The 25,276-nt window shown below is 45.4% G+C and overlaps 1 protein-coding gene across 6 annotated transcripts in view; it reads right to left on the bottom strand.

Moving 5' to 3' along the window:
* Positions 1-25,074, bottom strand: part of LOC147032340 (intermediate filament family orphan 2-like) — a 36,141-nt gene extending 11,067 nt beyond the window's left edge. The window contains exons 1-12 of one of the 6 annotated variants that reach the window (XM_085869866.1): positions 24,928-25,074; positions 23,664-23,759; positions 23,350-23,427; positions 23,028-23,090; positions 22,695-22,885; positions 22,534-22,594; positions 13,272-13,367; positions 4,823-4,951; positions 3,196-3,412; positions 1,727-1,796; positions 1,211-1,325; positions 880-966 (exon numbers count right to left, since the gene is read on the bottom strand). In XM_085869866.1, the coding sequence (XP_085725992.1) occupies positions 880-966; positions 1,211-1,325; positions 1,727-1,796; positions 3,196-3,412; positions 4,823-4,951; positions 13,272-13,367; positions 22,534-22,594; positions 22,695-22,885; positions 23,028-23,090; positions 23,350-23,427; positions 23,664-23,759; positions 24,928-24,936 (1,212 nt within the window). In that variant the 5' untranslated portion in view covers positions 24,937-25,074. Of the gene's footprint in view, positions 1-879; positions 967-1,210; positions 1,326-1,726; positions 1,797-3,195; positions 3,413-4,822; positions 4,952-13,271; positions 13,368-22,533; positions 22,595-22,694; positions 22,886-23,027; positions 23,091-23,349; positions 23,428-23,663; positions 23,760-23,988; positions 24,477-24,500; positions 24,526-24,751 lie in introns of those variants that run through there. The other 5 variants (XM_085869865.1, XM_085869868.1, XM_085869867.1 and 2 more) reach the window with 5 other exon arrangements.
* Between the last annotated feature and the right edge of the window lie 202 nt (positions 25,075-25,276).

Genomic DNA, 25,276 nt, shown 5'->3' with positions numbered 1-25,276 from the left:
TGCCAGAAGGACAACAGTCTCTGTCGCACTTCACCAATCGAGGCGTTATGGGAGAGTCGCTAGATGGAAGCCACTCCTGAGAAAAAGGCACATGACAGCATGCCTGGAGTTTGCAAAAAGGCACGTGAAAGACTCTGAGAGCATGAGGCAAAAGATCCTGTGGTCTGATGAGGTGAAAACTGAACTCTTTGGCCTGAATGCAAAGAACTACATCCGGCAGAAACCGAGCACAGCTCACCACAGAAGATTGCTGTTCACCGACTCTCCCCATCCGACTTGACAGAGCTTGAGCAAATCTACAAGGAAGAATGGGAGAAAATCCCCAAATCCAGACATACCCAAGAAGACTCGGAGCTGTAATCACTCCCAAACGTGCTTCATAAAAGTATTGACTCAGTGAGTTGCATAGTTATGTAAAGTAGATATTTTTGCATTTAATTTTCAATATATTCGTAAGGATTTCTAACACCATGTTTTCCCTGCCATTTTGGGGTATTTTGTGTCGATCGGTGGCAAAAATTTAAATTTACCGGTAATCCATTTTAAATTCCAGCTGGAACACAACAAAATGTGAAAAAGTCAAGGGGTGTGAATACTTTCTGAAGGCACTGTAGATGGAGGAAAAATTCAATGCTGGCAGACAGGTATATTGTGGGCACTGGGACAAAATGGTCACTCTTGCACATCCCAATTACAAAATTAAATAAAACACGAGGAAAAAAAAAAAATTCATTACATTTACCGAATGGAAGAAGTTACATCCCCATAAATAAGTGTCATCGAATTATAATGAGAGATAGCATTTGACCTTTGACAGACATGACGCGTGAGCGAGTCAATGCTTACCAAAGCAACCCTTTCTAATGGACATGTTCGTACCTCTATCTGGGAGATTGTTTCATGGTAATGTTGTTCACGCGACTGAAGCAACGTTTCCGTCTCCGAGATGGCTCGCTCCACCTCATCCTGTGGACGATATGGAGGATCTCAGCTGGTAGTGAAACTGGAAGGTGACCAGGTTAAAATGCTAATTTCCATCGGCTGAAACGTATAACCTATCGTTAGCCGATCAGAACAAGTACTCCAACATAAGTGAAGTGCGCGAACACTCTGCGAGCATCGTTACAAATTGTTCACAAAAATATTTGATGACAAATGTCCAACTTGGTTTCCAAGGAATGATGGACCCTGAAGTCCTCAATCGTTTTACCTCGGTGGATGCCTCGCCCTCCGCTTCAGTAACACCCGAGAAATCGTCCCAAAGGAGAAGAGAGTCATCCGATTCCCACCCGATGCTCTCATCATCAACGTCAACCGATTCCCGCCTGAAGCAATGGTATGATGTTTCACCACATCAGAACCTCATCATCCTATTAAATTTTATTAACATTACATTTCTTTAAAGACAGCCAAGTTAAATACTAGGTTCCCTCACAAGGAACTTAATACACAGCCATTAGGGCCCATAAAAGTCTTTGGCAGTATTGCCAACCTATGGTTGTTTGTCCATGCTCAATTCTTTTAAATGCTGAGCATCAAGCAAAGAAGCAGCACACACACACACACACACACACACACACACACACACACACACACACACACACACACACACACACACACACACACACACACACACCATTTTCAGTCTTTGCTACAACTCGGCCAGGGTTCGAACCCCCGACCTGCAAACTGCCAGACTTAAAGGCAAAAATATCACTCGACTTACAGTTGGCTGAGCAGTCGTTTCATTTCATCTGTTATGTTCCCATTTGTGGAGTTTCCAGTGCCTCCTTCCGCTAACCAGAACAAAAACCGCAACATCAGAACCCGATACAACAAGCAAAATAAAATATGAACACAAACCAAAACTTGAACCAAACCCCACAATGCAAACCAACAAATGCTACCATTTGAGCCACGAAAACTATTGGTCAAAGACAAAAGCAGTCTGTGCTCCTGATAAGGAACCAAGAACCCCAAACACTTCTGACAAATACTGAGGCACCTCTAATAATTCAAATACATAGGACCACCTGGCAATTGAGGTGCAAAACCACAAAGCCAACCACAATCAATAAACTACTGAAGAGATGTGCTTGACCATCAACAATGATTCATGGTAATCTATTTTTTAAAGCCCGCCTGACACTATTTTGGTAATAACCTGAGCCATTTCGACTCTCACCCCTTCATCGTCGGGAAATTTCATTTCAATTGTCAATTTTTACCTCTGCCACCGGAGGTGGAAGGAAGTTATATTTTCACCCGTCTGTCTGTTTGTTCGTTTGTCTGTGAACAGAATATCTCAAAAAGTTGAGCACGGACTCAGACGAAAATTGGTGGAGACGTTGGGTGTGTGACAAGGAGGAAATAATTAGACTTTGGTGAAGATTCGAATCCGGATCAAGATACGAGTATTTTTAAAGTTTCTAAGTGATTCTTCACCATTGAGAGACAAGTCAAAAAATGATAAATAGCATGATATTTCAAAGTTGTGGATGAGTAATGACAAAACTAGGTGGATGAGTCGGTTAGGTGACGAGAACAAGCCGATTCGATTTCGATTCGGGTCCGCAAATCCGGCCAATCAGCGGGACACGAATCAAACTTTTCAGGCAGAGGTATGCGCTCTACAGAGTGCCATTCTAGTTAATCTCGTCATTCGCTTTATCCTCTCGTGCACATGCAGAATCATTTAATTTTTTCGATTTTAAAAAAATTCCTCCCAACCAGCACACTTGATTTGAATTGCCATAGAACATCTTTGCACATCTGGCCAAACATTTTTAAATGCAAGACAAATTAACAAATGTCAATTCCTGCCTTTACGACATATTACGCAAACAAGGAGGTTTGGAGAAGGTGGGCAGAGGAATGGGTGAACTGTAAAAAAAAAACCAAACAATCAAGCGAAATAAAGGAGTGGGAGAAGAAAGGGAGAGGGAGGATGATGGGGAGGAAAATGTAGGCCACTGGTCTAATGGTTGGGGTGTGATGGTCATTTAATGATCCTAGATTGCATTAACAACCCAAATGTTATCTACATGAACAATGTGATTCTCGAGCCCATTTCTCAACATAATCGGTGTTTGGGATTCAAATAAAACCAAGTCCAGTAAGTAACAAATAATTATCCACATTTGATTTGATGATTTCAAGGAGGGGTATATAAATAAGGACACTAGTAAGTTGTACCATTAATGGAAAGCGAAACTGAGGCTTGGGTGGATTCGCTCTTATCTTCTTGTTTTGATGCTCGATCTCCTATGCTTTCTCCCAGACTTCCATCATTCTCACTTGCAGCTAAAACCTCTACATTTTCTCCTTGCAGTGTTTCACTTTCATTGCCTGCACTCCCCTCTCCGTCCCCTTCAAGACGACGGGGGCAGCGAGCTGGAGAAACAGGGAAACACTGAAAAATATGGAGGTTGGGGTGAAAAAAACAAGGATGTGATGATGGTCACATTCTTGTAATTGGTCACATTTTCATATCATTCTCTCTGCAATGCATCTCAGGTATGGAATTTGTCTTTCAATCAATAAAATCATCAAATGTAGCTAATGTTCAATTTCCGTAACCTACTTGGCCTCGTCTTACACCTCGTCTCCACCAGGAAGCTTGGAATATCAGATCAAAACCAAAATATGCATGAAATCTAGGGAGATATCATTATGCCATCGACATGTGGGATTAATTGGTATTAAACACCATTAATTAGTTGTTTCCCAACCTGCGGACCCCGACGCAACATGTTATTTAATTACCTGTATAAATAGGTTAAGAAAATTAACTCAATTGTTAATAGATAAACATTCTGCATTGTAACAAGAACCATATATAGGCAAGGCTGATGATGGCAATATCGCTCATCAATGACTACAAACTACAGCTCCATGCTTTGTTTGGTTACCGAGTTATATAGTAATTTATAAAACAGGAGAATTTATACTGACAGCGATTGCACATTATATGTACACCATCATAAATATTAAACACAACTTTACAAAATAACTTGATAAAGGATATATTTGTAAGAGCGTTGAAGTGACAAATCCTATAATTCCTTAATTATTAGTTCCTGGTGCACAAATTTCCATGAATATCAAATTTATATCCTGTTTAGTTGGGTTATCAAGCCTGATGTTGGCTTTGAGGGTCGGGTGGCTGGCTTACGATCTTAGGGTCCCGAGTTTGAGCCCCGTTGACTCCTGAATTAGCACCAGGTGGGGTTGACTCAGCCTGTCATCCTTCCGAGGTCGGCGAAATGAGTACTCGTGTACTGGTAGCAGGGCACAGCATCAGCAGCGCAGCTGTGCTTCTAAGAAAGTAAAGCTACCCTGGCAGCCAGGCTGCCATACGCAAGAACATAACAGTTGAGTTATGTAAATTTTTGCAGACTTCATTGTAGGGATGGCAATCACAACATTGGCTGCATTTATCAAAGATCACCAAGCAGTGTTGAATCTACAAAGCATATATTTCAGGTATACACTCCTGCAGCCATAAAGTAAGTAATGAAAAAACAGCGAACTTGCTATAATTTGTTCATCACAAGTAAAGGCCATTTAAGTGGTCTTTTTTTTTTTTAGGTTGCATGCCAAAATGCCGATGTGGCCAAACAGCTCGATGAGCAAGTGTACGCATTGGCATTTGAGAAAGGTGATCCCTTGGAAATGGCTTAATGGTGTTCTCAATCGAGCACAAACAAAATTGGGATGATCTGGTTGGTGTGTTGAGCCAATTATTGACTGTTCCAGCTCTATTCTGTCACAACTACAGTGAATGGAGGCACAACAGAAACCAGGAGAACACCCGCACGACCTGGAAGATGTCACGATGAGAGTCACGTGCCACGTCACACAGCCGTGCCGTGATGTCGATTCGTCGGCAGATGTCCATGTCGACTCGCCTTGCCTGCTCCTGGATCTTTGTGTCCAATTCCGACATGTCCTGCAGCAGAGGCAAGAATTGCCAAATTCCACAAGCCTTGTGTTGCTCCAAAGGAATTTGGGACCATTTTGTGTGTTTTATCATAATTTCAAAGGGTCATCACCCCCAATAACACACTTGGAAAGCAATTGTATTAATGAAAGCTGGCAGTATGATGACCACGTTATTCCACACTGTCGATATTCTCAACGACCTTAAGAACAGAGAACATTTAAAGAATGTATAATGAATTAAATCAACACCACATGCCAAAGGATTGAAAGCCAATCTCAAGCAATAAAACCCAAAGAAGGGCGTGAAACCATTTTTTTAAATTAATATATTGGGTTGGCCTGTGGTGTTCTCATCAAAACCCCTGACTCATAATGTAGATTAATCCAGGTTCAGGTCTCATATACCACTTGTCCATTGTTTAATAATACAGTAAAAGAACTTTGGCACAGGAGGAGGCCATTTGGACCATCATGACTGTGCTACACCAACCCCAGAAACCATCACCCATCCACAAACAAGCGATCTCCAAGTCCTGCTTGGCACCCTGCATCCCTCCATCTCCAATGCCTCAAGGCACCTATCTAATTCCAATTTAAACCAATCGATCCTTTCGGCTACCATTACATCTATATGGAGACCACTCCATGCATCAACTACTCTCCACTTGAAAGACCCTTGCCTTACTACTGTCCTAATTGTCCTCTTCTTTGCTTTCAGGTTATGGTGCCTGGTCCCATCACAGTCTATTTTTCTGAAAAACTCCTGCACTTATTTTGTCCACACCCTTCATGATCTTAAGCATCTCAATCATATCCCCACATAACCACCACCTTTCTAATGTATAAAGTCCTGTCTCCTCATGCCACTTCTCTTGATTAGTCTAGCTCGATCCACAATCAGTCTCGGAACCCTACGCTATATCCTCTCTGCGGCAACTATGTCCTTCCTGAGGTGCAGCGACTAAACCTGGATGCAGTATTCGAGATGAGGCCTCACCAAGTTCCGACACAGTGTTAACGCTACCTATTTTGATTGATTATAATTTATCCTCCTACCAATATAACCTAAAACAGTCACCTTTCCCTATACCTGCTCGTATATATTACAACCCTCAGATCCTTCCCTTGTGTGACATGCTCCAAGACCGCCCCTTGCATCATGTCATCTCTATTTTCATTATTCTTACCCATCGCCAGCACCTTACATTTCTTTATATTAAATTGCATCTCACAATCTTCTGCCCAATCAATTAAAGTATCAAGACTTTCCGAAATCTAATCACCCTTCCCCCTCCCCCCTCTCGACTAGCAATCCCTCCTCCAAGCTAAGTGTCATCTGCAAATTTAGAAAGACGACTCTTTACCCCACTATCCAAAACGTTTATGTAAATTATGAATAACAGTGGTCCCAGTACTGACCCCAAAGGTACCCTACCACTTACATCCTCCCAGCCACTCTTTGAGCTTCCTATCACCAATAAATCTTCCCAGCCAGACATGCTCCCACTCACAGCCACTCTGCTTCTTATCAACAAGCCTGTTCCACATCCAGTTAGTTACCTGACCAGCCACTCCACAAGCCCTCACCTGAGCTCACAATCTCCTCTGTGGTTCCTTATCAAACGCCTTCTTAAAGTCTAAATATACACGACATCCACTGCACTTCCCGAATACACCCAATCAGAAACTGCTTCATGGAACACCAGTAAATTTGTGACGTTTGACCTCCCTTTAGTAAATCCATGATGATTAAATTTAATTATCCTGAAATTATTCAAATTGTTACCTATCCGTTTCTTAATTAATGTCTCCAACACCTTAAGTGAAGCTCACAGTTCTATAGTTCCCAATTTCTTCTCAAGATGCTTTCTTAAAGGGTAACCCACTCACTCAGACCGCCTTGATGCCAACCTATCCCTTGATGCCCTACAAAAAATACGACGCGTCTTTTTCCGATTTGTGAATTATAAAGTGGGTAAATTTGCAATTAATAGTCAAAATTGTCTTCCTGTTCTTCTTTAGATTAGCTGTGACGTCACACACGGAAGTAGACAACCAGAACCGTACTATCTCTGGGTTACATCGCAGTATGATTTAACTCAAACGGCAAAATAATTTTCGATTTTCCACAAGTATGCCGAGTCGATGTGTCCTTGGTGCTTGTATAGTAATACAAACCGAGATGGTTTCATGCCGCACCAACGGCTGAAACACCCCAAGTTTGCCAGAAATTGGACGAGGTTTGTCTGAAATACCCGAGTATGGATCGCGCTCGGAACATCTTACAGAGCGCCGTTATGAAACAACAGAGATGGCTAGCTAGCTCTTGTGGTCACCCGTCACGATTGAGAGAAGACGAGCGGAAGAAACAGCCATCGCTCAAAACTGTAACACCATCTCCACCCAGGTATCAGCTTCATCAGCCCAGCAGTTACCATAAGAGCACGTGAAAATAGTTTATTATCAACACTAATTTCTACAAATCAAATGAACCACCAACTATTTATAGTGGAGAGAAAGTATATATGTATCATCTACTCCTCTAAGAGGATTTGACCCTTCCACAGATCTTGTCATATCTCTGTTCCCCACTGTTTTTGAGCTCGCCTGTTCGAAGAACAGAGAGCTATAGCGATACCCCCGGCGTGAGCGTGAGCGTGAAAATGTTAAAGTTATTGGTGCAAGTTATTTCCTTTCTAATGTTTTTATCTACAACACTATTTTTTACTAATTACAATATACAAATACATATATTGCTTTAAAATTATTTGGATCAGACTTCACTGCAATGCTTTATAAAAAATATTATTAGACTAGTGCGTCAGCGTGAGCGTGAAAATGTTAAAGTTATTGGTGCAAGTTATTTCCTTTCTAATGTTTTTATCTACAACACTATTTTTTTACTGATTACAATATACAAATACATATATTGCTTTAAAATTATTTGGATCAGACTTCACTGCAATGCTTCATAAAAAATATTATTAGACTAGTCTTTTAAAAAATGATAAATGTATAAACAGGCGAGCATGGGGTGGCTTTGACACCAACTCTCTGGTTTCTTTCCTTCTCCCACCCCTCTTGTCTCCTGCTCCCCTTATTGTGCATTTCTGTGTATTAGCTCTCAAACAAGTCTTGACAGTGGAGACAAAAAATATATATATATATATCCTCCAGTACCTGTCCAGTGTCCACATATTATCCAAATTATCCAACCCATTGCCGAACCCTCGTTGTCGAAGCTGCTTCTTCCCATCTACTCCGACACGTATCTCTTCTCAAAGCCCTTGCTTACTCCCAAGATAGATACTCTCTGCTATTGGAAACTCCTCTGACTTTCCTTGTGAATGTAGAAGCAAACAAACAAACAAAAAAAAAAACTCTTTAATGACTCTGCCATCTCACCCCAATCATCCACCAATTCTCCTCTGTTACCCTCAATGGGCCCATACTCCTCTTAACCCTTTCTTTACATCTTACATATTTACAGAATGTCTTGCTGTTATGTGTAATGTTCTCTGCTATGTTCTTTTCATAATCCCTTTTGACCTGCAGAATTGTTTTCTTAGCTCATCTCTGTTCATTCTATTCTGGTGAGAGTCAGACTCTAGTCCAGCTATACCTCGCACGCGAAGCGAAAAAAGGGGGTTAAGCAATTGGTCCACTCTGCCTGTCTGTCTACAGAATCAATAGAATCAAGATCATTCTACAGAATCCAGAATGATCCAGGAACTACGTCATGTCAATTGAATGTTACATTGTGAACATTGCAGAGCATTAATCGGATGATTAATCAGTAGACAAAACTGCAGTTTAAGTGTCAGTACTTTGGCTCTGAATTTGGCAAATTGTATGGAATCTCATCGCGATCGCGCATGCGCAGAAGAGTGAGGTACTTATTTTAGTCTGTCTGTCTGTCTGGTCAAACTAAATTGAAAATAATTTCAAACAGAAAACTTACTGTTTTTATGGAAAGCATAAAGGACAAACAAACAAACATCAGGCATGAATAACTAAGTTAATGTGTGATATAATGTGGTGTAAAAGACGTTACATCAATGGCAGTAAACTTGCACAAAAATGTTTTTTTGTTTTTTTCTATTTGGTTTTTTTTCTATCACCTCGAGTCAGGTCAGGTTCGATCTGTGACCTGCTACAGGTACCATGTAAACCTGTACTAACCTGTTCCATGGTCGGGTTGTCGGCGACTAAACCGTCTCCCCTACCAGGTTTTCTGGTGAGGAGGGTGTTTGGATATGGACACCCAGCAGGATTAAAAACAAAACCTGTCAAAGGGCGGAGGAGCTCCTTGTGAGCCAACGGCCATCCATATCTAGTGCCCAACTGTGTCTGTGGACGTCCTCCTGCAGTTGGGTTACTTTTTATTAGGAGGTTGGTGGCAGGATTTGCACTCCGGCCACCGTAAAACCCTTCATTCCGCAAAACACAAAAAAATCTGAAAACCCACTCCGTGGGAGTACCTCCTGTGCAGCTTCCCTTCGCAGGGCAGCTCACCGGATGACGGGATTGGGGCAAAGCCTTCGGGACCCCCAATCTTTGATGATAGGAGGGAAACCACGGGGTAACATTCCCGGGTCAGATTGCGGGAGAGTGTGTCGGAGTGGTGCTGAGGTGTCGTCCACCAGACGGCGGTCTCCTTGGGTTAACCTGAGGCGGTCCCTTCGGGTGGGTGCCTGGAATGTCGTATCCACAAGAGAGGATGATCACCTCTGTTATCATCTGAGCTCAAGTGTTTGGACATCGGGATTGCAGCACTCTCTGAGGTTCGGAGACCGGATTGCGGTGAGATCATGGCGGGTGGTTACACCTACTATTGGTCTGGTCGCTCTGATGGTTACCATACCCAAGGAGTTGCTGTGTCCAATAAGCTGACCCCAATGATAATTGAGGTAACACCGGTCAACGAGAGTATTATGAGACTAAGTATTTGTCACTCCATTGGTGTCATTTCCCTGGTCTCTGTCTATGCTCCGACTGAGGCGAGTGATCTCACCGTGAAGGACACATTCTATGCCACGCTCGAGTCTGTGGTTGATCAGTGCCCCAGACGAGATACACATCTAGTCTTCGGGGATTTCAATGCATCGACTGGAACTGATAGGGATGGTTATGAGGTGTGTGTTGGTCCCCATGGGTCAGGAACTATGAACCAGAATAGCACTAAGTTCCTTGACTTTGCAAGAAGTCATGGACTTAGGGTGGCCGGTTCATGGTTTCAGTGCCCACAAGCTCATCGCTGGACTTGATATTCCAACGCTGGCGGTGTGGCAAAGGAGATTGACCATGTCCTCGTTGATGGTCGCTGGAGGATGATCCAGAACTGCAGGGTCGACCGGAGTGCTCAGTTCCTCAATACTGACCACAGGCTTGTTGTAGCAACTCAAACTGCACCTTAAATCCGGGAGAATGGTACATCCCAGCCTAGGCTGGACGTTGGCAAGCTCAAGGATGAGAGGGGAGCTGAAGAGTTTGCGAACAGGCCGAGTGGACATTTGGGGGGTCTGAGTGCTTTGGGGGGGTCCTGAAGAGTTGTGGAGCGCCTTCAAGACCACCGTCCTTGATGTTGTCGGTGGATGTTTTGGACCTCACCGCAGGGCAAAGAAGAATTTTGTCTCTCAAGGGACACTGGACACCATTCACCAGAGTCGCAGGGCCAGGCTGAATGGCAGAGCTGAGCTGTTCAGGGAGCTGAGGCGTAAAACTGTACGTGCACTGAGGGTGGACAAGTAGGCCTATGTGCGAGGAATCTGTGAGTGGGTAGAGCATCACCTGTGGACAGGTGATTCTCGTCCCGCTTACAGGGGAATTCGCGCATTGCGTTCATCCAAGCCCATCCCTCGGTGTACTGCAGTTCGAGCAGAGAGTGGTAGGCTCTTGACAGAGGAGTCTGAAGTGAAAGCCCGCTGGGCCGGTTACTTTGAGCGGTTGTACCAGGCTGATCCCCCAGCTGTCGAGTTTGACGTCAAGGGTGTTACAATCCCTGTTGCTGACCCTTCAATCAACTGTGGTCCACCTTCGCTTGTGGAAACACGGGCTGCAGTGAACCAGTTGAAACGGGGCAAAGCTCCAGGGATCTGTGGCATCCATGCCGAACTTCTCAAGGCTGGTGGAAATGCTGCACTCGTGTCGTTGCATGCAGTTTTGTGCTCTGCCTGGAACACAGGCATCATCCCAACTGACTGGAAGAGGGGCCTTGTTGTCCCTCTCTGGAAAGGGAAGGGTGATCGCCAAGACTGCAACAACTACCGAGGGGTGACGCTGCTCTCAGTGCCGGGCAAGGTCTTTGCTCGGATAATTCTTGATAGGGTTCGTCACCATCTGCTTGAGCACCAGCGTCCAGAGCAGTCAGGCTTTACACCAGAGGTCAACGATTGACCGTATCCTTGCTCTTCGGGTCCTCACCGAACACAGACGAGAGTTTCGGCAGGGGCTGCTTGCAGCCTATGTTGATCTCTGTAAAGCGTTCGATTCAGTGAATTGGGATGTCCTCTGGAGGATTCTTGGTCTTCGTGGGGTGCCACCGAAACTGATCGATCTGATGTCTGAACTCTACTCTGGTACTGAGTTCTGTGAAGTGTGGTGCTACCATCTCTGACTTATTTCCAGTTGTTACTGGAGTTCGTCAGGGGTGTGTACTGGCCCCCACACTTTTCAGCACTTGTATGGACTGGATTCTTGGGAGGATGTTGGAAAGATCAAGCTGAGGTTCATCGTTTGGGAATGTCAAGATCTCTGACCTTGATTTCGCAGATGATGTCGTCATCTTTGCAGAGACTTTAGATATCCTTTTGGGGGCCCTCGAGGTGTTGAATGAGGAGTTGGAGCCACTGGGATTATGGGTTTGTTGGGTCAAAACTAAGATCCAGGCTTTCAATGACATCGTGGATGCTTCTGTCCTGTCTGTTCCTGTTTGTGGTGAGGATGTTGAAGTCGTGGAGAGATTCACTTTCCTTGGCAGTGATATTCATGTCTCTGCTGGCTGTGAGTCAGAGGTCAAGAGACGTCTGGGTCGGCCCTGGGGAGTCATGGATTCACTGGATCATGGGGTGTGGCGCTGCCGGTATCTGTGCGGGAGGAGGAAAGTCCGAGTCTTCAGGTCCTTGGTACTTCCAGTCTTGCTCTATGGATGTGAGACTTGAACTCTGACCAAGGATCTGAGATGGAGACTTAATTCCTTTGGTACCAGGTCTCTTCGGAGAATCCTTGGCTCTCGCTGGTCGGATTTTGTGTCCAACGAGTGGTTTCTGAGAGAGACTTGGATGAGATTTGTTACCTGCATAGTCCGTGAGCGTTAGTTGCGGCTGTATGGACATGTGGCTCATTTTCCTGACGCTGATCCTGCTCACCAGATTCTCTCAGCGAGGGAGTCGCGTGAGTGGAGGAAGCCAATGGGCCGACCACGTGCCTCGTTGTTGCAGCAGGTTGACCAGCATCTCAAGGAGATGGGGATGGGCCTGGCATCTGTCTGGGGGATGGCCAGACGGAGGCCCCTGGAGTACCGGCGGAAAGTGGATGCAGCGACGCCTGTTCTGGCACATGCCTGACCTGACCTTCAAAAGCTTTTATTTTATTTCAATGGAATTATATACTTGAACAGTACAACACAAATCACCTTGTTGGCACTTCCAAAAACCTCCAGTTTCGCAGTACTTGGGCAAAGTATTAAATAATTTTACACCATCTCGACCAAATTTGTTGCTTGTGCTCTCAGCATTGGGGAATCTCGAGATTCAGACAAAAATCGCGGCTTGTAAGCCATAAATATAGATTGTTCTCAGAAACGCAAAGCAAGAGTTGAAATGACCCTTCCCATGTTCTTTTTCTCAAGAGTGCGTGTGGTGAGGGAGGTGTTCTATGAACTCTAGTTTTGCGTTGAATTTCAATATCATAAAGGCTAAAAAAAAACTTGTAAAGCTATTCAACCTTCCGCCAAAATTGTGACAATATCCTCAATATTTTTGTGACACTATATTTTAGGCACAAGAGGCCCTTCAAAATTTTATTCATGCAACAAAGGTAAAGGTGTTTGACACCCCTCTCTACCCATTCCCCTCTCACTGTCACAGTATAGTTTGGGAGATGTACGGCATCTGCTCTCTTTATTCCAAACCTCCTTTCCCTTTCCTTCCAAAATTCCATTCCCGACCTTTTTTCCCAGTCCATTTTTCACAACACAATTCTCTGCACCCCCAGATCATGTACTTTCTATGGCTTTCCCAATTTCGTATCACTACATAAAACGAACTATTATTAATCCCTGGAGGTTGGGACTTCCAGTTGAGATAGGATAGTTAAGCCAGACTTACATCATTGAGTAAGCTACGGAAGACGACGAGTTCAGCACGCAGACGTTCCAATTTGGCACGAAGGTCATCCTGTACCAACTCTGCATCCCTCGCTTCCTGTAAAGTTCAAAACAGAAGACAATTCTTATTTACCACTGTAAAACCAACGCACAGTGTAACCAAAGAAACGCCCAAAAACAAAATTACGTCAATTTCTCATTCTAAACCAGCACCAACAAATTGTTCTGGACTTGGGAGCAGTTGGAATCATGAGAGAGTTCTCCAATCCACTATCCGCCGGCGATCCTGAAGCTGACGAACCACAGATAATTCCACGGCGCGGCGGATTGCTAAGCAACCACAGACGCCGTCTAACATGTTTAATTCAGGCAGGGTCGTGCGTCTGAATTGCACTTTACCTTTCGAGTGAATTCAGCCCCCCCCCCCCCCCCCCGAGACAGAGTACCATGTTCTCAACGTCCCACTGTGATTACCAAACGGCCGAGCGATACAGTAAATGGAAACGTTGGCTAAAAGCTACCCACACTAGAACAGCAGGGGTGAACTCCCTGTTACAACAACACACTATGTCAAACCAATGGAAGCTGACAGCCAGACAGTTTTGGAAACGCTTTATATCGAGTTAACGGCACGGCACGTATTTACAAGTAGTCTCACAAAAGAAGAGTTCTTACCCATAGTACAGAAGCTCTTCTTATCGAGTCACTTATTCATAGGTCTACAACACAGGTGCCTCAGTCACACAGGGAAACAAGGCAATGAAGAGCAATAGACAGAGAGGGAAAAGTACGAGGTGTATTTTCAGCCTGTCGCTTATTGGATGTAAGCCGGTGGGCTTACGTTGGTCCCAACAAAAGAGGGGGAATGGGGAAGAAGGAAGAGGAGAGTGTTGGTGTGATGTGACGTGTGGGGAGAGAGGCAGATGGTGACTGCGTGTGGCTTCGAGGAAATGGCATCAAGTGCAGCAGTCAGTAAACTCTGGAAAGAACAGTTTGCACGGTTGATGGCTCACTGTGTCTGAAGTCAACGAAGTAGAACAGAGATGGCAAAAAACAGGTCGTGAGTCAGTGTGTGTATGTGGCCAACGCGTCCAGGAATTCTCCGCAGGCTGGGCTCATTCCCTGCACAGAACCGTGCTCGCTCACGCTCTCCACTGCACTGTGGTCACCAGCTCGTTCCTGTTCCAAAAAAGTTTGTTCACGTAGATCCCCAGACACGTAGGTCTGGGTTTTAATAGGCCGTGGGGAAGCATGGCACTGCGGATGTGTCGCCACTTCTGTCCTGGCAACCCTGTAGCATTGCTGCAATTCTACCCCTGCAACTGCTGTTGGGGCCAGTAGAGTTGTGCCTTCCCATTGGCCCACTGTATTTCCAGGTGATGCGCATTGGCTGCACTCAGGTTCCACAGCGTGGCCGGTGACCAAACCGGGCCATTGGGTATCAAAGTCGTTGCCGTCAGGGTTTGGCCAGGTGGGGCTGTGCAGGTCCACGATGCGTTGACATCTCTTCTGAGGTGTTAAGCCAATTTCTATGTAGTTCGTTGTCTTTGTAATGTGGTGTTTGAGGCTGTTTGTTTTTCATTGTGTGAAGCATGTGACAAAGCGTTATGGATGCACTGCAGAGGTGTGGAGAGAGATTGAGAGAATTATATCGAGAAGAAAAAAGAGTCACAATGGGGTTCGATTCTATAACAAACACAATGCCTATTCCCTTCCCACCAATTCAGGGGAGAAGGAAGGAGAATGGGGGATGGAGGAAAGAGACCCAATTTAACTACACAATATACTCCAGAGATAACTCCACAAGGGTTCCTTTATGCGTCTTGTGTGTGCTTCTCCGGGGTCTCTGAAAACCGTCACGATATGTACCAAAGATTCAAAACAAACCAAAATGCACATCACCTTTATTGCCCTCCATGCAGCTAAGGACGAGAACTAAAAATCTACCAATCAAAACGTAGTGATGTCCAAAACCCCATAACTGAATATTTTAAAACTTCCGATAATAAGTTATGGTAAAGCAGATTCATTTTGATTCAGGACAAGATTCACACAAGAAGTGATGCTATGGGGGAGGGGGGAGGGAGAAGGGGGTGAGGCAAGAGGGAAAAGGGATTGGGAGGAGACAGAAGGGGCCACATACACTCTCTGCCATTAAAAAAAAAAACCGAACATGTAGAATTGATAATGTAGTTGTGGAAGGATGATTCCAGCGTTCATTCGAAGTGCCTTTTTGGCACGAGGGATTTGCAGAACACCTCAATGCAAGTTTCCATGTAACTTAATTGCCTCATGCAATAATCGTTCAGCACATGCAACGAATGCGCCCTTAGGTTTTTAGAGGTGACGTGAGGCATTCCGAGCAAATTTGAAACAATCTTTCCGAGAAACCAGCATGTGGATTATTATCCAAAAGACGTTGATGACATGATTTTACCTGAAGGGCACGCGGTAGAGTGCATACCTCCACCACACAATGCCTGATCCAGTAGAACATATAGAGCCCAATCCATTTTTGAAATATCGTGCTACATTTCGTTTTTGGCCCTTAACTCTCAATGGTGAAGAATCACTGATAAAATTCTAGTAGCCGGGTCCAGACCCGGATCTTCACCAAAATCAAATCAGTTTGTCCTTCTCACACACCACCATGTCCACCAAGTTTCATCCGAATCAGTGCACACAAACAAACAGACAGACAGGGGTGAAAACATAACCTCCTTCCACCTTCGGTGGTAGAGGTACCAATCCATTACAATGACACATCTGACAGAAAATGAGAGGAATCAAATGATTGGACACTTTCAAGCAGGGTCCTCCATTTGCCATGTTGCAAGGCTCTTTAACGTAAAGAGAGGAACTGTTTATGACCTCAGAAGACGTTGTCAATGCACTGGATCAACAAGATATATACGTCCCAGGATAATGACTCCTACTCAAGACCAACACATTTGTACGATCACTCTACACAATCTGTTTTAAACTGCCCAGAGTACTGCAAACACACTCCCTAGACAAGTGTGAACACAGTCTTGAGGCATATCCATGATGCAGGAATCCATGCTCGTCGTCCTGTTCAGAGTCCAAAACTTGCACAGCGACACATCCAACGGATACGGAGGCAATGGCCAAGTGTTTTGTTCAGTGACGAATCCAGGTTGCTCCTTGAAAGGCATGATGACCGTGCAGGGGTCTACAAAAGACACATTGAGTGATGTGCCCGTCTGTGACCAGGAAGCCACAAATTTTGGACGTGGAATTGTCATGATGTGGAATGGTATTGCTGAAACCTTTTGCACGTACTTTATCCGTATCCATGGCAATAGCATGGCAGATCGATACATTAATGAGAACTTGCAGTAACATGTGTTGCCTTCCCTTCAACATGGTCCAGGAATCATCTTTATGCACGATAATGCTCTTGCTCACAGGGCCATTTGAACAAGGAACGTTCTTGTCAAAGCCAACATTTATGTCATGACACCTTGGCCTGCCATCTTGCCAGATTTAAATCCAATTGAACATCTTTGGGGCATCATTGATTGTTGCATTTGAACCTTGCCAAGACAGCCACAGACCCTCAATGAGCTGGAACAGTCGCCGTTTCAGGGGCATTCCCCAGGCTCAGGTTTGCGTGGTCAATGCAGCAATTGCTGCCAGAGGTGAACATACAAGGTGTTGAGATTCTTACTTCCATGTTGAATCGATGTGAAAACATTCACCAGAGTGCAGCACTACGTGATTAAGCACAATGAAATGGACATGTAATAATTCAGCATTTATCTCCGTCAGAGGTTTCCACCTCATCTGTGTCCCATGATGTCCCATAAATAAAATCGCATCAACAACAATCACGTGTTCCATTTTTTTTTTTGATGACGGAGAGTGTATTTACGATGTACACAAATATGTCAGATATTTTGCGGGTATAAACATGGGTCATGTGCAAGTTTGCACGGTGTCTTTGGAAAGCAAGACTTGCATGTCAATTTCCAGGATCGTTAAGTTCAAGTGAACATCGATGAAACGTGGCATGTTTCACGTCTAACGTCCTGATTGGGTTTCTTTTCTCAACAACCATTGGTGTGCACACACATGACTATGAAATTTCTGAACAGTGGATTAATAGTTTATTGTACAGCTGAAAAGGTGGTTGCCTAATTATATGGGAGCAGTACATTTGTCGCTTGGTCCCCCATCAGCAACCATCACTGAAGCAGCAGGGCGACAAGATGGCCTCGAGGTATGCACACTACCCTCCAAGTTGTCTCGCTGAGTTTGAATCCAACCTCGCTTTCACCTGTCATCCCGGTGTTTCACAGTGAGGATGATTAATCAATGTGTGCCGTTCCTCGGATGGACGTTGAACGGACGTCCCGTCTACCGGCATTAGTTGGTGGGTGTTATAGATCCCATGGTGTCCTTCAAGAAAAGTAGGCAAGCTATCGTCGGCACCGTGGCCAAATTCCGAATTCCTGCCCGAACCAGCAGAGGGCTTTGCATCAGCGGCACAGCCCCCAGCCAACGATGCTACCCCGCGGCCTTGTGCTGCATACGAACGAAGACGACGACTGGTGCAGCACATTCACATGCACTCAAGTCAAACTGAGAAGGTAGTGGGAGTAGGTTCAGCATTTCTACAGGCCAACTCAAGTGAAAACAAAACTGCTGCAATTTGGTCAGGCCTGCCTACCCCTTTCCATATCCTAAAGCGGAAGTAATGGATGAAAGTTGATCGAAGTGTGCTAACCATCATGGAAAGCAAGGAGAAGCTCACGTTTCGGGTGTTAACCCTTCATCAGAGCAAAAAAAAAAAATGGTTGTTGCTTTTCTGCTTCGATGAAGGGGTAACACCCGAAACGCTAGCTACTCCTTGCTTCCCATGGTGGCTAGCACACTTCGATCGGTGTTTTAATGACCCCATTCATCATTATACCTCTCCATTGATGCAGAACGACACAAGCCTTCATGATTAAGATCGTCTTCCCATTTTACTTCAAGGTGAACATGCACTGACCAACTTATTGTAAGTTTGTTCAATGAAAAGTGTTTTTTTTTTATCATGTACGAGAAAGCCACAGTGCATGCATCCCACAACATGCTATGTATGCGTTTCATGAAAACAAAAATCAGACACATTCTACTCTGTATTGTATTGACCATTGGGGAGAAGTAGAGGGGATAGTGGTCAGCTGCATGAAAGATCAGAAGGTGGAAGTGTCTTTGTAAAGCCCGTCAATCTACACCAGCTAACTCGTACAGAACAAAAGTGGGACACAACGCCATGAGACAATCTCAATCTCTCTCTCTCTCTCCAACATGTTGGGCAGTGAATGGCCATCTTAATTTGTTTTAAACATTAGCCCCTAGAAACTCACTCCCTGATATTATGGATGCATGATCCAAAGACAATCAAATGGTGGAAAGCTTCGTGGATCCAAAATGCAAAAGGGTGGAGTTTTTTTTTTTTAATTGACCTTGAGGACCTTGGGCGGACCTTGAGTGCCCTGAGGAAATGTGGTGGGGACAAATCGCAGAGAGAGCAGGGGGGGCAAGGCTGGAGAGGAGTCGGTAGAAGACAGAAAGACCACCGACCAACCTGCGGTGATTGAGTGAGAGGCCCAAAGACTCAGCTTCATTGCGGGAGATGCCGATGATCTTAAAAGCCCTGGTTTCGACAGCGTGAAGCCGAGAAAGGTGGGAGGCAGGAGCACCAGCCCAGAGGGGAGAGCAGTACTCCATCAGGCTACGGACAAAAGTTTTGTAAGTGGTCAGGAGCTCAGGAGGGCCGAGGAAGGACTTTGCACGACGGAGGATTCCCAGTCGGCGACTGGCTTTTGAGGCGAGGTTGGAAATGTGACTTTCCCAGGAAAGGTCATGGCAGATAGTGAGACCCAGAAGCTTGAAAGAAAAGACTTCTTCCAGAGGATTGTTGAGAAAGTGGATCGGGGGGGTTTTGTAAACGGTCCTTTCGAAGAGACAGAGTGAGAGTGTGAGATTTGTCAGGATTGAAAGACATGTTCCACGTGTTGGACCAGTTTGTGATTTTATCCAGATCTGCAGTGAGCGAAGAAGCTGCTGCTTGCCGGTCTGAGGGATGACAGATGGTACGGCAGAGGGTTGAGTCATCGGCAAAGAGAAATAGAGGATTTTCCAGAGAGTCCGAGAGATCATTGATGAAAACCAGAAAAAGAACAGGGCCCAGAACGCTACCTTGAGGAACTCCAGCCTGCACAGGAAGAGGGGATGAAAGAACTCCATTTAGGGCCACACGTTGACTGCGACAGGAGAGGAAGTCTGCGAGCCATGAGTGGAGATGGCCTTGAATACCATGGGAAGAGAGTTTGGTGAGTAGTGCAGGGTGCCAGACTGTGTCAAAAGCACGTGATATGTCCAGGGATACGGCTCGGATTTCCTGTCTGGCATTGAGGACCTCCATCCATTGATGGGAGAGCAGAAGCAGCATATCCAGGGTAGAGTGACCTTGTCTGAAACCAAATTGATGATTGGAAATCAAGCCATTGGAGAAGAGGAAGGATTTCATGTCTGAAGCGATGATGGATTCCATCACCTTGCTGATGATTGGGAGAAGGCTGATTGGTCTGTAGTTACAGGGATCTGTTTTTGCACCTTTTTTATGCAGGGCAGTGATGTTAGCAGATTTCCAAGCGGATGGCAGATGACCTTGGGCAAATGAGAGGGTGAATAGAACAGAGAGAGGGTGAGCAAGAGCAGAAGAGCAGGCTTTGAGGACACGTGGGCTGATGCCGTCTGGACCGGTTGCAGAATCTGACTCGAGGTTTGAAAGCAAGCTCTTCACCTTGTCAGGAGAAAAGGATACAGAGCCAAGGGACAGTTGGGTGCGACTGGGTAAAGTGGGTAGAGATAGTGATGGGTTTCGGACACAAGATTTAGCTGCAAACACCGAGTTTAGACATTCAGCTTTGTCACGTGTGGAATCAGCAGTGCGGCCATTTGAGGTAAGGGAGGGGATGGAGGGGGAACATACACCAGAAACAGATTTGATTAAATGCCACCAGGATTTTGAGGAGGGAGAGAGGTTTGAGAGTTCAGACTTGAGATGAGAAAGATGTTGTTTTCTGGCTCTCCTGAGGGTAGATACACACTTGTTCCGAGCTTTGTGGAAAGAACCGAGATTGCCCTCAGTTGGGTTTGCTTTCCATGAGGCAAAGGCAAGTTGTTTCAGGACAACTGCCTCGCCACAAGCTTCAGTAAACCAAGGGCGGGAGGAAGGGTAAGACAACTGAACACGAGAGGGGATAAATCTGTGCATGAGGGAGAGCAAGTTTCTTTGAAAGAATTCCCAGGATGAGTTGATGTTTGAGAAAGTAGTGATAGGAGACCAGTCTGTAAGTTTGATGGCTGCTCGGAGACCCTGCCAGTCGGCTTGAGTGAAATGCCAGACTCGACGGCGGTGAGGTGGTTCTCTGATAACAGCCAGAGAGATGTCCACTATAACAAGGACGTGGTCAGAAGAACCAATTGGAGCGAAGGAAGAGCAGCAGATATTGTCAGGGAAGTTTGTCAAAATCAGATCCAGAAGAGATGGAGTACCATTGGTTGAGATCCGGGTCGGGAAGTTGACCGATTGAGTCAGTCCCAATGAGTCGCAGAAAGCTTTTGCTGAGGTGCCATGGCAGGTGAGAGAGGTACCCACACCTAGCCAACTGGCGTGATGACAATTGAAGTCACCACATAAGAGGAAGAGAGAGTTTGGATGAGAAGATAGAAGATGGTCCATGTTTTCGGATAGTGAGATGTAGATGGAGTCATCACTGTTCGGTGGACGGTACAGTACACATATAAACATGAGGTGGGAGTGGAGGGGAAGCCGAAGCCAGAGGTATTCCTGGGGGTGTGGGGGAGTGAGAGCAGTGCAGGGAGAGTGAGGAATAGTCTTTGATGAAGAGAGCAACACCTCCACCAGGACGAGGCTCAGGTCTGTCATACCGGAGGAGGGAGTAACCGGGGAGAGATACTTGGGAGTCAGACACGTCTTGGGAGAGGAAAGTTTCTGTTCAGCAGATAATGTCTGGTTTGTCAGTGGCAACCTGCATGGAAAGATCTGAAAGGTTTGAGCGAAGGCCCCGGATATTTGAGGTCCACACTTTTAATGAAGAGGTAGGGGAGGAGGCTTTGGGTGCAGGAGGTGGAGGGGGAGGGGGAGGGTAGGACAAGGGACGAGGGGGGAGGTAAGGAGGGTTGCTGAAAGAGTGTGGGGTATTGCAGAATAGCGAGGGGAGGGGCCGAATGAGGAGGAGAAAAAGCTCTGTGGTGCTGCGGGAGAGGGGGGACAAGAGACAAGGAAGAAGGCATTGAGGATTTGAGGAGGTGGAGTGAAGAGATGGAGGTGAGAAGGCAGTGGAGGGAGGCAGGTTGGTGGATGAGAGGGGGGCAACTTAGAGAAGGAAGAGTGAGGGGGATGAAAGGTGGGAGAAAGGTGAGGGGGAATTTTTGAGAGAGGTGAGAGGGAGGCTTGGAGGGAGAAGAGTGGGATGGTTGCTTTGAGAGTGAGAGTGAGGGGTGAGGGGGGTGAGTTGGCACTGAAGTTGGAAAAAAAGAATGGTTGATGGAAAGCGAACATCCATGGCAAACTGTGGTTTTTAAAAGTTTTAGGTCAGAGATGCGATTTAACACAATTCTTGATGGATGCAATGAAGGCGAATTCAGAGCATGGAGAGAAGAAGCGCTGTAATCGTTGCATTTTTTAGGCAAGGAATGAAGGAGAGGTCGAAATGAGAGCAGTCTGTTAAAATAGCAGAAGAGTAGTGCATTGTGAAACAGTAAAGAGTACCACATGAGTGAGAGAGGAAGATGAAGCATTATAAGAGATCGTTTTTGTTGTTAATATTAATGTATGAGAGAGTTCAACAGAGTTAAACGGCGGGGGACAGCAGGCTCAAAGACTGACAAAGAATCAAAGCGAAACAAGGAGATAAAGACGTTGCACATGAGTGGATGGGTGTAAGAAAGGAAAGAGGTGGGAGAGGGAGGGGGCAGGGTTTGAGAAAGAGTATAAGAGAGCAGAAGTAAGAATGGGAGAAAGTACGAGGTGACGATGGGATAATCTCTTGATGGACTGGAGAGTGGGCACAAAAAAAAAAAAAAAAATAAATAAAATAAAACGGGAGAGTCGGTTCACCAGATGATAGAATATAGCGATGAAGGAATGGAGGTGACCATTCTGCTTAGAATTGGGGTGGGTCAATGGGTTATTAAGAACTCTGGGATCTGCTACACACCTGTTGAAGCACAAGGACAGCATCCTGCACAGCTATTCGTAGTGCAGATTCCTCTTCCCACCTGTTGAAAAACAAGACTCCTCATTTCCTCAACTACCATTGCACATGAGAGTTACTTCACTGCAGGTATATGTTCTCACAGAAAAGGGATCAGCAAGTACCTGCGTCGATATTCATCCCTCTCCCTCCGCGCTTTGCCGAGTACAGCATGAAGTGCTCTGACCTCTGGGGTCACGGTATCGGCCTGCACCCATACTCCTACTTGAGGAGGGGACGGGGAGGGACGGGGAGTACGAAGGATGGGGAGGTTTCGCGGTGACAGGTATTTGGGATAAGTCGATAGAGAACACGACTGTTCGGGCAAGGAAGGTGGGAAGGGATGGATGGAGGAGGAAACAAAGGAGGAATTGAGTATTACGATCGTTCGTCCTTCCGGCTCACGGAATTCGAGACATCTGTATCAAATCTCCAGCCCTCCTCTCTTTCCATCTCACCGCAGCTCCATCTGTCTGGCTGCTGGTTTCCTTCCTCAGCGATGAGCGAGACAACTCTGAAACCTGAACAAAGTACATTAGCATTTGTCTTCCATGCATTTAAATATGGTCTGAATGGCTCAAACCATTGTATGCTCGTCACGAAAGCAGTTTCTATGGCAAAAATGCTCAAATTCTATTTCAAGTCTTCATTTAATTCCTACAATTGTGACGATCCTATCCAAGCATTCCTTCTGCCCACACTTCCCTTGGGTTCATCTGCAAAACTTTACTGCAATCCTCATTGTGCAGACAAAAGAAAATCCTGAGCTGGGTCATCCACCTGCTTCTCCAACAGTCGATTGCGTCTCTCCAATTCATGTACGCGTGCCAGGAAGCAACGAAAACGAAGATTTAGGGTCTGTATGGGGGAAAAAAAATAAATAAATAAAACATTTTTCAGGTGTGTTCTCGTTTAATGCACACGAACAGTTTGTGTTGGTTCATAGTTAAAGAAACAAGGCAATTCAATGCATCGATGCTCGTGGTCGGGTACTCACAACAAGGCGTTCGAGGTCGAAAGCACTGAATGCACAAAAGATAAATCGCAGGAATTCGGTTTCTGGAATTGTGATTCGAAGGAAGCAGGTGAATTACCTTCAGCAAACTGATGTTGGAGCCCAAGTCACTGCGGAGGACAGAGGACGAAACCGGGGTCCCTCTTGGGTGGAGCACAGGGTGCGATGACATTGACTGTTTGAAAGGATCGTGTGAGAAACAATGGGCCAGGTAGAAACAAAAGAAGTAGACATAAATACCACATCAGCATGGAAACAAAATTAATACATGGAGCTCATGAAGATGAAAGTGATGATTGTGTGGGGAGAGAGGGGGTGGAGGGAGGGTTGTGGGGGGCTTAAGAGATCAAAGAACAGCAACGGTGACCTCCCTCTCTCTCTCTCCATCTCTTTCCCAATCTCACCAATCTCTCATCTCCTTCTCCTTCTCCTTGCTCTTCCTGAATCTTTGTATCGCTCTGCCTCTCTCGCCAATGCTCTTTCTTCATCTCTCTGCTGCTTTCTCTCTGCAATGCAGGAAATTTAACCCTTTCTGTCCTGCTTCAAGCACCGCATTGCAGCACTCTATCTCTGCCCTCCCTCCTACCCTTCTATCCCTCCCTCCAACCTCCACATGTCTGTTCCTTTTGCACTCTCCATGTCTGTCCTTCCCCTCTAACCCTTTGCATCCAATTTTCTTCGTACCTGCGATTCCATACGTCACACCTGCATGAATTGCTAACCTTACCTGAATTTGTTTTGTTCTATCTTTGTCTCTTCTATCCTCAACATGGAACTGCACTCAAGGATCTCAGCATCATCTCATTCTCACTACCTCTTCCAACTCCCTCCTCTTTTCCTCTCATTTTTGCCCCACATTCCTGATCTCCATCACCTAGCTACACATTCTTCAATCCCTCTCTCTTGCCCACCTTACCTTCCTTTAAGACCCACTCCTCGACCTCCTCTCCCCGCTTTCCTTCACGTCCGCTTCCTTTCCCACCCACACCATGAACGATCGATACATCTCGAGACGTGTGTGTATATATATTATATATATATATATATATATATATATATATATATATATATATATATATGTATGTATGTATCACACACACACACCCATTCCCACGAGTTTCGCAATCACTTTCTTCCTCGATCTCCCACATTGTTCTCTTTTCTTACCCATCGTTTCACCTCACCGCTTTCAGATCCCTCGCTCTTTATTGAAGGTCCGTTATGAAGCGATCGGCCTGGTGAGGACCAGTCTGACACGGAGAATGAATCCACGGCACCCGCGAGCCATGTTCATAGCCACAGCCATCCCCATTCCAATTCAATCTGGACACACTCACACTCACCGCCCTCATCACGTTACTCCGACTGTACACGACACATCTTTTTCCTCTCTGTGCGTCGTGACGTCACGACGGTTGTCACAAACCAGACGTACGTTTTATGTAAACGTACCTTCTTCCAAACGTCGAGAACTTCCAGAGGCTACGACTCATTTTAAAAAAAAGGTAAACTCAATGTATAACTTACGAGACGTTTCATATTAATGAAGACTTTTAATAACTGACAGAATTAACCTTGTGTATTGAATGAATGGGAACGGGGAAGGGTGCCATGTCCTCGTGTAGTGCTTCAAAGGGAATTCCACTCAATGCAAAGCACACGGCTTCTTCTTCCTCGTTTGTCCGCAGAACA

Source organism: Eptatretus burgeri, chromosome 2 (genome assembly GCF_056783735.1).
Source record: "Eptatretus burgeri isolate ZD-2024b chromosome 2, Ebu_testis_v1, whole genome shotgun sequence".
NCBI lineage: Eukaryota > Metazoa > Chordata > Myxini > Myxiniformes > Myxinidae > Eptatretus > Eptatretus burgeri.
This window is presented reverse-complemented; position numbering and strand designations above follow the sequence as displayed.